The sequence below is a fragment of the Solea solea genome, chromosome 4 (assembly GCF_958295425.1).
Source record: "Solea solea chromosome 4, fSolSol10.1, whole genome shotgun sequence".
Lineage (NCBI taxonomy): Eukaryota > Metazoa > Chordata > Actinopteri > Pleuronectiformes > Soleidae > Solea > Solea solea.
Genome location: NC_081137.1, coordinates 7,196,404 through 7,213,345, shown reverse-complemented (window position 1 = coordinate 7,213,345; position 16,942 = coordinate 7,196,404). Strand labels below are relative to the sequence as shown.

Genomic DNA, 16,942 nt, shown 5'->3' with positions numbered 1-16,942 from the left:
CCAGCAACGCAGCATAGCTTCAGCTTATTTTGCAGCCAAACCAGCAATTTAGTGTAGCTTCAGCTTGCGCATTCGACAGCAATCCCACTGCAATTTCTACCAAATTGCCTTTTTCAGTTTAATTTATTACATATTTTTGTTATTTGTTTAATTTTCTACACACTCTGATCACATAGCCTGGTATATACTGTAGAACAGTATTTCTAAATTTTCTACCACCAGATGAAGCTCACACTCCACTGGTGGTACACGTACCACAGATTGAGAACCATGGGTATATTGTATTCTGTTTACCATGGTTATCATAAGAAACCACTGTCCAACATCTACTATTACTAGGCTACCTTTAGTTATATTTTTCTTGTACAATTAGGAAACACTGGAGGTGAGGAAGAGGTCAGTATTCTTCTATAGAGTACAATGTTTCTTGTGGTGCTTTTGCCTGACTGTGGCTGAATTAAAGCTGCTACTTTGTCTCAGGTTGAGTGTTTGCAGAGAGCAAGGTGGGTGGTTGGTGTCTTTCAGGATGTCCTTTGCTTTTTACAGAGAGTGCTTGATCCACATGTGCAGTATGAAGTTAAATGTGTGATTCAGGTAGATGCGGGTCACTCACACAGATATACAGAGAAATGCCATGCGTGGATGTTTTCAACAGTGACCAGCACCGACTGACAGGATATGGCCTTTACCGGCAGTTCGCAGTGTCACCGACAGGTGGTGTGTGTGCGCTGCATTAACAACGCAAATACAAACTGTACCTTGCTATGTTAGCCATTAAGGAGCCCTCTAACGTCAGTTGGCAATTAAAAGTATAGTTTTTGAGAAATGGAAAATGACATTTAGTGCAGTAAATTAACGAAAGCAGCCTCTCTTTATAGTCCGACACGTTGGGATTTTGCGGTTTTAGTCCCTCTTTGATTTAAAACAAGGTAAGTTGTAAAATGGCGGATAGCAAATGTTAACATCCAATGAGTTTGACAGTAATGCTGCTGCTAGTTAGCTTAATTACCAATTTGACATCACTGTTGGCCGAAATCCGTGTCAAAATTGTTCTATACCGAAATAAATTATAACCGACATGACTGTTAAGGACGACCCACGCTTTCAGCTTGTGTTAAGTTGTGGTCTGGTTAGCCAGCTAACAACTCTGCTAGCCCAGTTAGCAACAAATCTGATGCTGTGTCGGTATCAAAACCCTAATATGGATCCACGTTCGTAACTCGTGCGAATTAAGAAGTCAAGGAGGGTGCCTGCGTGTAACTACATAGATACCTCGGCTATTGTCACGTAAGAGTAAGATGAGCTTGCGTTAGCCTGAGACTGAGCTGCTTAGCCGTCGTAGCAATGACAGCACGTCAGGGGCAGACGAGAGGAGAGAACCAGTAGCAGCAGCCTCGCAAACATCTGTGGTGCTGTTTGTAGTTCGGAAGTATACAACTGCGCGTGTCTGAAACGTTCTGGGATCGACCTATTTCATAATAGAAGTCATATAAAAGTGTAGTGTAACAACGACCAGCCATAAATACTTGAGACATACTGCAGTATTTGTCCATCTAAATATCGTCACGCAATGTTTTGGAGTATACGTTTCCATATGTGGACTCAGGAAGTTCAGAGCAACACCTACCGTGTTATTACGTGCAGTACATTTTGGAGTTAGGAATTAATAAATTATTTGTGTTAATCAGCAAGAATAAAAATTATAAATTTTTTAGTGTTGGTCCTTTATTACAGATGTCATATTGTGACATTAAAACCTGTCCAATGGTAAGGCCAGTGTGCCTGTCAGGGGAAAATCATTTGACAATCATGCAGTTTGACTTCAATTTAAGGTTAAGAGGTCAATTCAAGCCCATCTGTAAGGTAGGGATAGTTTTCATTAAATTGTATAGCAAATTTTGAAAAAAAATGTTACATAAGTTGCTACAAAAAATGCCTGCTTTATCCACTGTTGTTAAAGTAACAGCATCAGAGAACTATGGTGGCCTGTACACACCAAAAAATTATTATTAACATATTCCTTTGTATGCATAGTAAGCTTCTGCTTCTGCTCTGGACCTTTAGGCAAATATTAGGATTTAGTTTGCTGAGATAAGCAGTAGGTGGTGCAAACTTTATTACTAAATGTCACATTGAAATGTATAAGCCAGAATGTCATTTCAGTTATGTGATTTTTACAAGTCATTATTTCCTGAATCTGTTTCCTTTGCCCTTATATTTTACAACTCCCTCAAGCGTAAAAGGTATATACAATATTTTAAGATTGTTTCAGATTTGTATTTGTATTAAAGCAGGATGAGGGTCAGTTTGCCCCATGCTTTCTCAAAGGTCATATTGGTCAGAGTTATCAATTGTTTGTAAGTGTGGCTACCATGTCTAACACTAAACAATATCACCATGCTGATACACCCCACACTTTATGCAAGAGTTCACCTAATAAAATTAAGACACAAATTAATTGACAGTTAATTGACAGCAGTTGACTGCTCAACTGCAACAAAAAGGAAACAATACATTAACACTCATTGCCCTCATATAATTCAGTGCCATACAAATAAGCACTGGTTCATTCTGAATTACCTTTCTTTTGAACATAACTGTTGCAGGTCATTTTTAGCGACATTGACTCCTCTACTCATTGGTGCCCTTTACTAGGGATGCTCAATAGTATTGGCACAATAACTGTATTGGTCAATGTGTTATCCAATATCAGCAAACATGCCAAGATCCCCTGATATGACTAAAATGGTGGGCTGAATAGGCTGCTACCTTCTTCTATGCTTGCACCCTCACCAACTTTTCTTTTTTTCTTTTAATTTATTTTGTTCAATGAATAAAAGGTATATCTACATCATCAATATTATACAAATTCCCCTGCAGAAGAGACTAAATGAGGATAAAATATCCCAATTATCCTGAGAAGAGTGTTCTTTATAGGTCAGAATTATTATTAGTGATAATTATTTTGTGGATATACATTTTCACAGCAGACATTTTAACACAGTAGTTCAAATCAATTTTTACTAGTAACACACACAGTTTCTCCTAAACTATGATGGTGTGACAGAGTCAACGTATACAATACTAGAATCATTCATTTTTGAAGTATTTACATCTGTGCTTTTTGGGGCTTTGCAAGTGTTTCATATAACATAATAAACACACATAGTTACACTGAAGTGAGTGTGTCAAATACTGGTGAGCTTGTCCACATAATTTCACATCACATATTATGTGGACAAACACCCGTCACCTACGCAGGCATTATTTTCTTTTTTGCATCTACTGGAAATCACTACTTCACTGTTTTCCCTGTGTCCAGGAATTTTTTGTGTTTTCACACAGGGACATGACTTATTCAAGTTTTAGTTTTTGGTATCAGTATAGTTATTACTATGATGATTTAGGTGATCCACATGGCTATTATTGTGTAAAGTAGGCAAACTGTTTGGTGCATCTAATGGCCTGATGGGCTCTGTCTGATACACAAACAACATTCACTCTGTGCCTTTATTGAGATTAAACTGTGCCCTAGATCTACTTTGATAAGTACATTTTTGTTGATTATGTTTGTGGAGTCCTAAATTAACAAATTTGTCCAATGTGACTTATTTTCCAGGTGCCGTTGAAGAGATACCTCTTGCTTGGTGTCCAGAGCAGTTGAGGCACTCACTTCAGCAGATCCAGAAAATGTTAGAGAAATGATAGCAGGGCAGGAATTGCACTCAGAGATTCAATTCCCTCAGTAAGCATTGCATCACAGAAATGTATCGTCAAATTTAACTTTATTGCTTTTTGTTTGGTGTTTGTTTCTCATTCTTTGGAACATAAGCAGTATTGTTGATGTCTGGAATGAATGTGTTGTTCACAGAGAGGCAGACACTCAGTTGTCCTCAGATACTGACCTTGAGGACCCTGATGGCAAAAATGCAAAGGCAGGAAAGGGCATGGTAGGTCTTTCAAACTATTCATGAATCTCTTTTCCATACAACAGCCTGGACCGGTGATAAAAGTCACTGCAAATTATTCCAGTACCAAGAGAGGGTCTTTTTTTCACTCACACATGTATTACAGTTGGACCATAACTCAACATCGGACATCTTTCTTCTTAATAGGCAGGAAAGAAAGGGAGGAAGGCCCTTGGAGACAAGGCCAAAGGTGGGGGAGCAGGGAGGGGCCTTGGTCTTGGCTGGATGAATGGCCATCATCAGGAGAACGGGATGGAGAAAATGACCCTATTTGAGGTGGTTAAAACGGGGAAGAGTGCCACACAGGTGGGTGCACCCGCATTATTTGGTGAAAATGTTCTCTTGTTTGTTGTTTCTTGTTCCTGAAAATATTTTGACATAATTTTGATACGAGAGGGCACATATTTAATATTTTTGGAAATTGATTATACTGTTGGGGGTGTGTCTTTGATCAGGTGATCACATAATCCATAACATCAGTGATATTATAAAGATTTTTTAAGTAATATATTGGATGCTAATATATTTAATGCATATAGAAAATGATCCGTGTGATGTTTTTTCTTTTAGTCTGTTGTTGATGACTGGATTGAGGCCTACAAACATGACAGGGACGTTGCTCTCTTGGATTTAATAAACTTTTTCATTCAGTGCTCCGGCTGTAAAGGTGAGTGTATGGCAGTAAGGTGGTAGCTGTTTGCTGTTTAATGTGCTTTATTGCTTTGACATTGTGTGGCTCTTCACATAGGTGCTGTGAGTGGAGAGATGTTCAGCCACATGCAGAACTCGGAGATCATTCGTAAAATGACAGAGGAGTTTGATGAGGTGATGCAACCTGTGTTTCAAAGAAATATTTAAAACAGATCTGATACGATTGACCTTAATCTTATTATCTCTTTGCTAATCATCAAACAGGACAGTGGTGACTATCCATTAAGTATGTCAGGGCCACAATGGAAGAAATTCAAAATAAGTTTCTGTGACTTCATTGCGGTTCTGGTGCGTCAGTGTCAGTACAGCATCATCTATGATGAGTATATGATGGACACAGTCATCTCGCTGCTCACAGGCCTGTCTGACTCACAGGTCAGGGCGTTCAGACATACAAGCACACTTGGAGGTACGTTTTCAGTGTGCACTTTTGCTGTCGTAGATTGTGCTGTTGTTCCGTCAGGTGTGGATCTGAACTTTGTCATCTTTGCCAGCCATGAAGTTGATGACAGCTTTGGTGAACGTCGCTCTGAACCTGAGCATCAACATGGACAACACACAGAGACAGTATGAGGCGGAGAGGAACAAAGTTGCTGCAAAAAGGGCCAATGATAGGCTGGAGCTGCTGTTACAGAAGCGGAAAGAGGTGAGAGGACAAATAAATTGTTTAACACTTGCAACTATACTTTGACTCTCATGCCAGGTTCTGTTATTGGTTATCTTCTTCCACCACACAGAGCAAATGTGCAAATCTTTTTTAACTGCGAGTTAAAAAAAATTCAACTTGCACAACTATATATATATTTATATATTGTGTTTTTTAAGTTTGCACAATGTATGAAATATTTGTGTTAATATTAAACATTCATTGTGATATTATTTGTTATTAATGTTTGGTTATGTGTGTTTATTTTTTGACTTATGTGCTTTATGTAATTGTGCCATGTGAAAAATGTCCATATGGTTGAAATGCCCATGAACAAATAGTTTTCAGTGTTTGATTAAATGTCTTCATATCTTCATGATGTCATTTAGAGTTGATATAGGAACAGGGATTTACTGGTTTATTTTGGGGGAAAATTTTATTTTCATGCAAATTATTAAGAAGTGCCACTTTATGTTTTCATTTCAGCTACAAGAAAATCAAGATGAAATTGAAAACATGATGAATGCAATTTTCAAAGGAGTGTTTGTCCACAGATACCGGTATGTGATTCTTAAGACCACTCTGCACTACATGCAGTACAGTTCATCCTCAACAGAATTCACTGAATTGCCTCAACACAGGAGTCTTGCCACATTCACATTTGGTGCCATCTAGTGTAAAAATTATGTCAGCACCACTATGACTGTCTATTTATTTTGTAGATTTAAACACAGATTAACTGTTCAGTTTACACATTGCAACAGTCTACACCCACTGACTAAATCCTAATCAGTTCTCTTGTGTTTGCTAGTGACGCTATTGCTGAAATTCGAGCTATTTGTATTGAGGAGATTGGAGTGTGGATGAAGTTGTACAGTGATGCCTTCCTCAATGACAGTTACCTGAAGTACGTTGGCTGGACGATGCATGACAAGGTGAGCTAACTTTTTTCTAATTTGTTGAATTTGTTGATAAAACAAATTGAAGCTGCTGTTGGTGCAATACTTAGTTAAAATAGACATTAAGCAGCTCTTTGTATACACTATATATACAGTATTAGAATAATAACATTCTCTGATAGGCTTGCTAGTTCTGTTCACATCCTCCTGATTTTTGTGCTCAATTATTTACAAGAGACTCTCTCTTCCCAGCTGCCAATAAACCAGCAGCAGCACATGAAACAATAAAAAATAAGCATGAAGTGTCACCTGTCACCTGTGTCAATCTGACTGTGAGGGGCTCAAGGGTAGTCCACTGCAGCTGGGATGATCTGGAACCTTTTCTCCAGGACCAATCGGCTGTCTGGTCCACCTAGGCACACTCACACAAAATCATGCAATCATGGATACTTGCAACCCATCATACACAGAAACAAGAAAAGCGAGAATGTCCTCACATCTCATAATTCTCCCCCAAATTTTTCTTCATCTTAACATTCAGTAATAACTGGATTTTGGCATTTTTACATGGTAAATATTTTAAAATAATACTTTATTGTCCGTTTGCACAGAAAGTCGTCTAGCACCACCATTCTGACAGTCATACTAGACATAAGACAAAATTAGACACAGGACAATGCAGCGATAAAAAATAAGTCTGCTCTGTTCTCTACTTTGATTCCAGCAAGGTGAGGTGCGACTGAAGTGCCTGACTGCCCTGCAAAGCCTCTTCTACAGCAGAGATCTTGGTGTTCGACTGGAGCTCTTCACAAGTCGCTTCAAGGTCAGTTTTTGTAAGAAGTTCCTTAAGTATTATTAAATAGTGGGATATTCATGGTTGTTTTGCTTGTTTCCTCTATATATGCACATAAATTATGACTAATTTATAACTTATGATCATTGACAGGACCGCATTGTGTCTATGACTCTTGATAAGGAATATGATGTTGCAGTGCAAGCCATTAAACTTCTGACACTTGTCTTACAGTAAGTCATTTCTTTTCTTGAAAGGACACATGATGTCTTATTGAGACATTAAATCAAATAAAGTCAACACAATAAACATACAGAATCTTAACCACAAATTGGAGTCTCAAATATTTTGGGACAAATTCAAGACATTTCCATGGATCCATGTCTAATAGTGCTCACATACGTCATTTTCATTAAATCTTACTAGGTTTGAAATGGCAGTTTTTCTGTTATTCGAAAATAATATTTGTGAGGATTTAGCTACCGAACCATTTACATTTAACTTTATGGCTAAATACTTATCTTAATATTGTTTACACTTGCTCTTAAACAGTGTGTGTCTCATACAACAGGAGTAGTGATGAGATCCTGACTGCAGAGGATTGTGAGAGTGTATATCACCTGGTTTACTCAGCACATCGGCCCATCGCTGTTTCAGCAGGAGAATTTCTTTTTAAGAAGTAAGTCTAACTGTTAAAGTGCATTTAATGGGACAATGAACGTGAATATACTTTTTATACTTGGTTTTGGTAACAGTTATCAGGTTAACACAATAATTACACACAATTAAGACTCTTTCATTTCTGACTGGAGTTGTATAGTGTCAATGTTAACAATTAGATGTTAACAATGTTTTTGTACTGCCATTTAAGACTCTTTAGTCATCGAGGTCCAGAGGAGGAGGGGTTACCCAGGAGGGGCAGGCAGAGCCTCAATGGCAGCCTTATCAAAACTACTGTCTTCTTCTTCTTGGAGAGTGAGGTAACCAGATCTTTGTTTTCCTTTGAAGTGTTAATCCGATGCTCAACATGGGAACAGGATTAGATCACTTCTATTTTTGAATTTGAATTTTGTTTTTTGACAATATACAGCTGCATGAACATGGCGCGTACTTGGTGGACAGTTTATGGGAGTGTGCGTCAGAGCTGCTGAAGGATTGGGAGACTATGATTAGCCTGTTGCTGGATGAGCCCATGCAAGGGGAAGAAGGTAAGAGACAACATTTCAGATTTTCATCTGCAGTATGATTTAAATTATTATTTTTTTTTAAACACTTCCTCTATTTTAAGCACAAGTCTGATAATTTTGTTGTTGGTAACTTTATGTGTTTGGGATTTTTAGCGCTGACTGATCGGCAAGAGACGGCTCTGGTTGAAATCATGCTCTGCGCTATTAGGCAGGCATGTGAATGCCATCCTCCTGTGGGCAGAGCCACAGGAAAGAGGGTGAGTCATTGGTTGCTATGCTGAACATAGAGAGGATTAAACCATTTCTTCAATGATTTTAATTTGGTAACCGTAGTCTTCCAGTTTAAAAAGTGAAGTCTAGAGAGTAGGACACAATTAGCAGTTAGCCACCAGGGGGGCGACTCCGCTGATTGCATAAGCAACTCCATTTGGATGTGTCTATGGGAAAACAAGCATTATTTTCTTAGCATTATCTTTAATTTATCACATCCGTATGAATTTTCTGAGAAGTCTTTATTGCTAGTTTAATCTCTTCTTCAATGGAACTTGATGTCAGATTTGTCAATTGTGTGTCCATCTAGAGGAAAATAGACAAAACCACAGCACATATGAGTGCACAAGAGTGTGACTGACTGCTAGTATCGTGCAAGAGGTGACATCTGTGACATTGTGCTAGTCAAATGTGAATCTCAAGGCTTCACAATTTTTTCCTAGGAGTTTTTAATTTTATTTCAATATTAATATAGTCTGTGTTGTTAACATGTTTGTGTTTTTATGTATTTAAAAGGTCCTGACTGCAAAGGAGAAGAAAACACAGCTGGATGACCGGACACGGATCACAGAGATGTTTGCCGTTGCGTTGCCTCTGTTACTGGCAAAGGTGAATACTTGCATTTTAGCAACAGCTGGCAGAATTAACTGTCTGTATATTCTTGAAAACATAATTGGTAACCATCCATTCAACCCAACTATGCCTCTCTGTTTTTGTCATAGTACTGTGTCGATATTGATAAGGTGACCAATTTGCTACAAATACCAAAGTACTTTGATCTTGACATCTACACAACTGGTCGGTTAGAAAAGGTTTGTCAGCTTTTACACTTGCTCTTAATCTTGCAACTAAAATTTGCATTCAGTGCCACTGAAACAATTGTATTTTCCATTCAAGCATTTGGATGCCTTGTTGCGGCAAATCTGGGAAGTAGTGGATAAGCACACTGACTCTGAAGTCCTGGAGGCCTGCTCTACCACCTGCCATTATCTCTGTAACGAGGAGTTCACCATCTACAACCGTGTGGACATTGCCCGCTCCCAGCTTCTCGATGAGCTTGTAGACAAGTTCAATAGGCTCCTGGAAGACTTCCTGCAAGAAGTGGGTGTACTGAGTTGGTTCTTTGCATGTATTATGTGAAAGAATGTGGACAGAAGCAAAACCAATGGCAAAAGTCCAGTATTTTACAGGTTGGATCTTTTCTCGGTCTCTTATTTATTAGGGCGAAGAACCAGATGATGATGACGTCTACCAGGTTTTATCTACACTCAAGAAGATCAGTGCTTTCCACAAGTAAACCCTTTGTGTGCTCATGATTGCAATAGTAATTTTTGTGATATGATAAGGTGTGAAAAACAGGATAATAGCTAGAAAGTGCTGTGAGTGCATGTAGGTCTGTCAATGCCTAAAACATCATATTTAACACCTACATTTTTAATGTAACCATTGTGCAGCATATTTATTTCCATTTTCTTGCCCCCTACAGTGCACATGACCTTTCCAAGTGGGATCTCTTCACCAGCAACTACAGACTTCTCAATACAGGTCTGCAGAATGGGGATATGCCTGAACAGGTATCAAAGATCCAACTATAGAGTCCTCTCTAAACTGTAACGCCACTGATTTTCATTACTAAGTGGAACATCAACTCATATGATTTGCTTGTTTTTTCCCCCTCCCCAGATTGTGGTTCAAGCAATGCAGTGCACACATTACGTCATCCTGTGGCATCTAGCAAAGGTTTCAGAGGGCAGTTCATTAAAGGTATTTACGTATTATTGGTCCTGAACCAGTAAAGTCCTTTTGTTGCTGTTATTTTTCTAAGTGGCTGTTTTTGTTTTTTTGAAAGTGGGACAAGCTAAACATTTGCTTTTTACAGGGAGATACGGTGACCTTGAGGAAGCAGATGAGAGCCTACTCATTAATGTGTCAGCGTTATCTAAACAGTGTCAACACAGCAGTCAAGGAGCAGGTGGGTATGGAGCCCTCATAGGGTCAGGTTGGGAAATCTTTTAGAGTGAACTTTTGCGTTTGCCTCACAATACTTTTGTGCAAGTAAAACTCCAGCTCTGGTTAGAGTATGAATGCTGGCCTGGTGGGGGGAAGTGCCAAGCCGCCCAAGGCCCAGGGAGAGCCTGGGAGCCCCGGGGACCAAGTGCCAGGCAGGTCTGCCTGAAGGCTGGGGAGGGAACACAAAAGTTATTGTGAGAGAGTGCAAAAGTATTGCATAGGGAACACAAAAGTTTGCTCTGAAAAATTTCCCACCCTGACCTATAGGGGGTTCCATAAGAGGGAGTTCTTTTTTCCACATAGCCAGTCCTTACCACCTCTGAAAATGTGGCTGGCCTGTGTTGTCATAAACATTGAGGTGTTGTGTTTTTTCCAGGCCTTCACCATACTATGTGACCTGCTACTGATCTTCAGTCACCAAATCATGTCTTCAGGCCGTGAACAACTTGAGACGCTGGTCTATACGCCAGACTCTTCTTTGCAGGCAGAGCTGCTCAACTTTATCCTTGATCGAGTGTTCATTGATCAGGATGACGACAACAACAGCACAGGTCAGTCATGCACTGGAAATTGAGGCCTGGACTGCCACTTACACATGTGCGTGTAAATATTTTGATGCTTGGAATATTTTTTATTTTTCAGATGGACATCATGATGATGAAGCAAGCAAAATCGAGGCTCTGCACAAGCGAAGGAACCTCCTAGCTGCCTATTGCAAATTAATTGTTTACAATGTTGTAGAAATAAACACTGGAGCAGATATTTTCAAACAGTACATGAGGGTAGGTTTTTAGCCCTTGTGAACTAATTGTAGAGTGGCTCCATCCCTTCACCTTTTGTTAACAGTACTTCATCCCTTTCTCCTTAGTATTACAACGATTATGGTGATATCATCAAAGAAACAATGAGCAAAACACGACAAATCGACAAAATCCAATATGCAAAAACACTCATACTCAGCCTTCAAAAGGTAAGATTCTTGGCCCTTTGGAGACTTCCATTTGTAAAAATAACCTGTGTATTGTTGTATTTTAGGAAATGTGGATTATTAGCCCTTTGATGCTCTTTCAGAGTTGATGTCGAGTTAGACCTAATAAATGTACAGATTTATAAAATAAGCTATGGCTTTCTTGAGATAGTATAGATTTCCAATGATTTAAGATGAAGACCTGTTGAGTGTGAAAGCACCTATAAATAATGATTTTGTTTTTTTTGTAGTTATTTAATGAGATGTTGTCTGAACTTGGCTTCAATATCGACCGCTCATCATCAGCCTTCTGTGGCATTAAAGAGCTTGCCCGACGCTTCTCGTTAACTTTTGGTTTGGATCAGATAAAGACCAGGGAGGCTATTGCCATGTTACATAAGTAAGTATCAGTCCTGATCAAAGATTTTGTGACCCTGAGACTTGCATGTAACTCAGTTCTCACAATGATGGATCTGTTCTTTCTTTATTGCCCTTGTGTTTGTTCTAGGGGTGGGATTGAGTTTGCATTTAAAGAACCAAGTCCCCAAGGAGAGGGAAGTCCACCACTTCATCTAGCATTTTTGGATGTCTTGAGTGAATTCTCGAGCAAACTACTTCGACAGGACAAGCGAACAGTGTATGTTTGTGCTGTTGTTTGTGTTTGTGATGAGCACAGAGCTGGCAAATAGCTCTCAAGGTTGTGTTTAAATGTTGTCATTCTGATTTCTGCAGTCACATGTACCTGGAGCGATTCATGACGTTTCAGATGTCTCTGCAAAGAGAGGATTGCTGGTTGCCCCTCATCTCCTACAGGAACTCCCTGCAGGCAGGTGGAGATGATGACACCATGTCTGTTATTAGTGGCATCAGCAGTCGTGGGTCCACCATAAGGAGTAAAAAGTCCAAGCCAGCCACAGCTAGCAAAAGGAAACCTCCTGAAGGTAAGTTCTCGGTGTTTCTGTAAAAAACTCTGATTCTCCAAAGGGCCAGTTCTCATACATTATTTGCCACCACCATGTCCCAGCATGTATTCTGTAATATCCAATTTGGTGATAACCTACTCCAGCAGAAGAGAACAGCTGCAGCAGTAGTGATGGGATGTGGATGAACCGCGAGCAGAACGTGCAGACCCCAGTGATGATGCCTTCTCCCCACCTCACCTCTACTGTACTGAGGGATCCAAAGAAGATGAGGCCAGACGACAGCTACACAACTGCATACACCATGCCAACAGATCAGCATCCCCATCAGCCTGTGCCTCCCCAGCAGCAGTCACACCAGCACCACCAGGCTGCCATTGATTACAAGTAAAAAATACCTCTGCATACATACATACATTGGCTTCAGAAACAACTTCACATTTTACCAATTATTGTGCTTTTTATCTTATTTTAAATAGATAAAATACTCTCTGAACCAACTGTACTTTATCTTTACCCTGAGTCTGGTGTTTGCAAATGTTGCTGTTAACAATATCTTGTGCTATTTATGTTAAACTCTGTTGACTCTGTGAAATACTGGACACTGTCTCACAGCACACAGGTTACGTGGATGTTGACACAAAGGCAACAAGCTGAGGCCCGTCAGCAGCAAGAGCGAGTTAATATGCAGTATACTAAGATGAGGAATCACATGCAGCAAGCAATGTAAGACAGCACTTGGGAGTTTAGCATTTATAGTTTAATGTCTCACCAGTTTGCAGTTCATGAAATAGTAAAAATCTGTATTTGTTCTCCTCAGTCGTAGAGGCTCTGGACTCATGGAGGATGATGAGGAGCCAATAGTGGAGGATGTGATGATGTCATCCGAGGACCGCTTAGAGGACATCAATGAGGGCATGGATTTTGACACAATGGACATCGATTTGGTAATTCAAAAAATGTTAACCAAAATTAACCAAAAAAGAAATTGCCGTTGCCCTCTGCGTAAACTTAAGTTACTCTTGCATGCTGTATTGAAGTGGTATGCATGACAATTGGAAATGATATGTTCAGTCCAGTTCAAGTTTCTAATTGAATGTCTGAATGTTTAGAAAAAAGTTGAACATTTTGACAGTAGAAAATATATCCACAATCTGAATACATTCATGAGGGCTGTAGTGGTCAACACAATAATGAAATGCCACAGAATTAAAGAGCCTATTGCAGAGGAAGACAAGATACATTACAACCGCACATGATGTCACCTAGTATTAAGACTGAACAGGTGCCGTGTCCCTTTAAGAGCACCAGTGCCTGATATGCTGCAATGTGTTGTGTCACTCTGTGACTACTGTGTCTACGACTGCTTCGATACCACATTGTTAAGCCACTTAAATTTACGAATTAAATTTGGGAACTAGTCACCAGCCTGGTGGAATAGGAAGAAAAAATGTAGTGAGATTGTTTGCAGGAATCCCACTAAAATATTACAAATGTCATGAACTCTGCTACCTCTTAACTTCAGCAAAAACATGTCAACCATGTTGTTGTTTACAGCAAGTTTCTACCTTATTCACATTGAGCATTGGTTTTTCAGCCGGCGTCAAAGAATCGCAGAGAAAGAACGGAACTAAAGCCAGATTACTTTGATCCTTCTTCCATCATGGATGATTCGGTAAGATGTTTTTTTTATTTGGCATTGTAGAGAAGCTGTGGGTAGTCTTTGTTGTTCATTCGCCTTTAAGTCTGGTGTCTTGAGTAGGGCTACAATGATTAATCAATTATTAATTGATTACTAAATATTCTGCAATTATTTTGATAATCAATTTATAAGATGGCAGTTTGATTGATGCATCACAAGTAGTTTAACTGAAGTACTTAACTGACTCGAGTTGGTCGACCTGATTAAAGACTTGAAGACATTTTGTTTAAACCTCTCATATCTCTTACCAAGCATTTACTACAATTGTCGGTTGGGAATACTCCACCAGAAATCTATTTTGAGTTTTAAATACCCATCTCCTGTAGGAATATCAGGCCATCCTAATAACAAAAAACAATGTAATATCAAACAAAATGTCTCTAAAATCACTGTTAACCTAAATAGTTTTAATAATATATAGTGTAAACTGTGTAAAAAAAACTTGAAGTAGTTGTAATTTCTTAAGACTGTATTCATTTGTGCATTTCATTCATTTTTGTAAACAGTTTTTTTTTTTATTTGTTCTTTGACTAAATAAAAATGACTGTTATATAGAATAACCTCCATCCTTCCAACCAGCAAGTGGGGAGACAAACATGTGTTTTCAAATGTAGCCATAATATTGTCATTTTAATTTTAAATTATAATTTATTATGGGTTTTCTTTGTGTTTGTTTTTAGGTTCTCAATGTTTCGATGTACTAAAACAGGATAGGATCGTTGGAGGATCGAGAAAAATAAGAGCTGAGCAGAATGGACTATTATGAATGGTTTTGTGAGACACCAATGTTTGCCTCGACAACAATTTGCTAACACTTTGAGGGAGAGCTTGAATTTTAAATTTTATTCTGATATTTTCACACACCACACTTCAATCACAGGTTTGTTTTTTTTCAGTTGCTCTAAAAATAACTTGATGTTAGCTTTAACTGAAGTGATGCTGTTTGTGTTAATAAAAGTGCCAGTACAGACACTATGTCGCAGAAAATCAGATTAACAATTTGTACCTTAAATATTTTTATTCAGCTGACAAAAAATGTGTGATGTACATACATACTGGCCAATATAAAGGTGAGGTGAACACAGTTTTATGACCACCAATAGATGGAAATCAAATATCCCTGCAAAAATAATACTACCTTTATGAAGCTTTTAGCATTCACTAAAAACACTGCACTTTGTCAGATGGTTGGTAATTCATCTCTGGTAATTCAACAGCCATATTTAAAGAAATAATCAATGCCTCTATTACACAGTCTAAACAGATCTTTGTAAGGCAACAGTGTAAGCTTCAGAAATCAGCATCAATTGCAGGGCTTTTAAATTTGACTGCATTACATTGTAAAGCTGTTAATGAAATAGTGTTCACTTGATGTATTTTTAAACTATAGATTTCCGCATGGCATGTAGCCATATATTGAAACATGTACACAGTAAAGTATAATGTGAACTGATGTCTCATACTGTTCAAAGGCCTTGCCACAAATGATATATGGCATTTTCAGATTTCTTTGTGATGGTATTTTTTAGAAATGTATGTGCTCTGCTTTTATACCTTGTAGATGACTTTGATTTATAGATATTTTGTAATGACAATCAAATGTAAATGAATGGTTTCTAATCATGTTATTTCACACAGATGCTGAAATAATGGTTTTAAATGAAAATTATTGTGTTTTAAATATGGCCAGCTGTTTGTATTTTATTTTCATCTCTAATGGATGGATGAAAAAGTAATTGCTTACTGCAATTGCTCAAATGTAGTAATTCAACAAATTGATGAATGCATGTAAAATTATTTTTTAATAATAGACATTCACAATGTCGTACATGAAATTTGATCTCATCTTTAAACATGTAATCTCCTATATCTTGAATATTTTTCTTCACTGTATATTATCAAATATCCACTAACACAGATATGCCATAATTGCAGTCTTTTAAAGAAAGGGTTTGAAAAATAGATGAGATTGTGTAGTGTTCCATTTAAGTTTTCCCCCCTTGTTTTCTAGTGTGTAGAAAAGATTATGTCAAAAAGCCAATTAATTGGTTTACCACTGTTGTGTGTGTGTGTAAGAGTTAAAGGATTATTATAAATTAAGACGTAATAGAGTTATTAGTAAAAATTATTGTATCAGAATTGTATATGATACAGATACAAATGTGTAATATATTGTGAATCGGTGCTCATTTTAGTTTGTGAGTTTGTGATTGCTTGAAATTCTAGGAAAAGTTTAAGAAATTTAACTTTTCAGAGTTCTTCTACCAATTGCAAGTATGGATACAGTCAGTTTTTTGTTTGTGTTGTGCAGATTGTTGCGATATTTCTTGACCTGTGTGTTGGCCTGGTTGGCAGATAGGGATTTTATGAAAAAGATTGTATCCATGTTGCAGTTTGTAATCCCTACACAATCTCACAATCACCTTGATAAAGTGGTTACATGGTCGTAAACATTATCATATACATACTTACCATGTGAGGCAGGTGGGAAGAAACATGTCTTAAAATTGACCTGTGATCATTTGATTATAAATCGTTTCTGTTTTTTTGCATTGAACTGCTGAAAATGTGCATATGTCTGTATGTTAACACATTTAAATATATGTCTATATTAAATTTGTGTTTGTGTTCTATTTACAAAGTGCCCTTTGCATCCTTCTAAGATATGTGTTTGTCTGGAGGTGTATCATGAAAGAATAAACCATCTGTCACCAAATGATTTTAAGAATATGGTTGTCAATTCATTCCTTTAACTTAATGTTTGAACGATGCACAGGTAAATGAGGTGCCTCTACTTTTGTTTTGATATGACGACATAGCTGTGGTATTTATTCAAAGGTGGTGATTTGAATTGTGCTGTCATATCGTA

At 38.1% G+C, this 16,942-nt stretch overlaps 1 protein-coding gene across 2 annotated transcripts; it reads left to right on the top strand.

Annotated features, from left to right (window-relative positions):
• Nucleotides 1–729: 729 nt before the first annotated feature.
• Nucleotides 730–16,792, top strand: stag2a (STAG2 cohesin complex component a). 2 transcript variants are annotated; one of them, XM_058626780.1, is made up of 34 exons: nt 730–929; nt 3,620–3,745; nt 3,872–3,950; nt 4,116–4,274; nt 4,539–4,635; nt 4,717–4,793; nt 4,884–5,088; nt 5,174–5,325; nt 5,812–5,885; nt 6,137–6,260; nt 6,949–7,047; nt 7,171–7,250; nt 7,589–7,696; nt 7,889–7,997; nt 8,108–8,225; nt 8,358–8,461; nt 8,991–9,083; nt 9,197–9,286; nt 9,372–9,575; nt 9,697–9,767; nt 9,961–10,048; nt 10,158–10,238; nt 10,354–10,446; nt 10,861–11,035; nt 11,127–11,266; nt 11,353–11,454; nt 11,703–11,851; nt 11,960–12,088; nt 12,184–12,392; nt 12,521–12,758; nt 12,987–13,097; nt 13,192–13,318; nt 13,969–14,046; nt 14,754–16,792. In XM_058626780.1, the coding sequence occupies exons 2-34, from the start codon at nt 3,702–3,704 to the stop codon at nt 14,775–14,777; spliced, it is 3,831 nt and encodes a 1,276-aa protein (XP_058482763.1). In that variant the 5' UTR covers nt 730–929; nt 3,620–3,701; the 3' UTR covers nt 14,778–16,792. The 2 variants fall into 2 exon arrangements, with proteins under 2 accessions (XP_058482763.1, XP_058482762.1); XM_058626779.1 differs by having other exon boundaries at nt 12,518–12,758.
• The last annotated feature ends 150 nt before the right edge of the window (nt 16,793–16,942 follow it).

Coding starts and splice junctions, on each gene's coding strand:
- stag2a (XM_058626779.1), top strand. CDS start 3,702: ATGATAGCAGGGCAGGAATTGCACTCAGAGATTCAATTCCCTCA. Junction 7,697..7,888: donor GGAGAATTTCTTTTTAAGAA/GTAAGTCTAACT, acceptor CTGCCATTTAAG/ACTCTTTAGTCATCGAGGTC. Junction 12,759..12,986: donor CAGGCTGCCATTGATTACAA/GTAAAAAATACC, acceptor ACTGTCTCACAG/CACACAGGTTACGTGGATGT.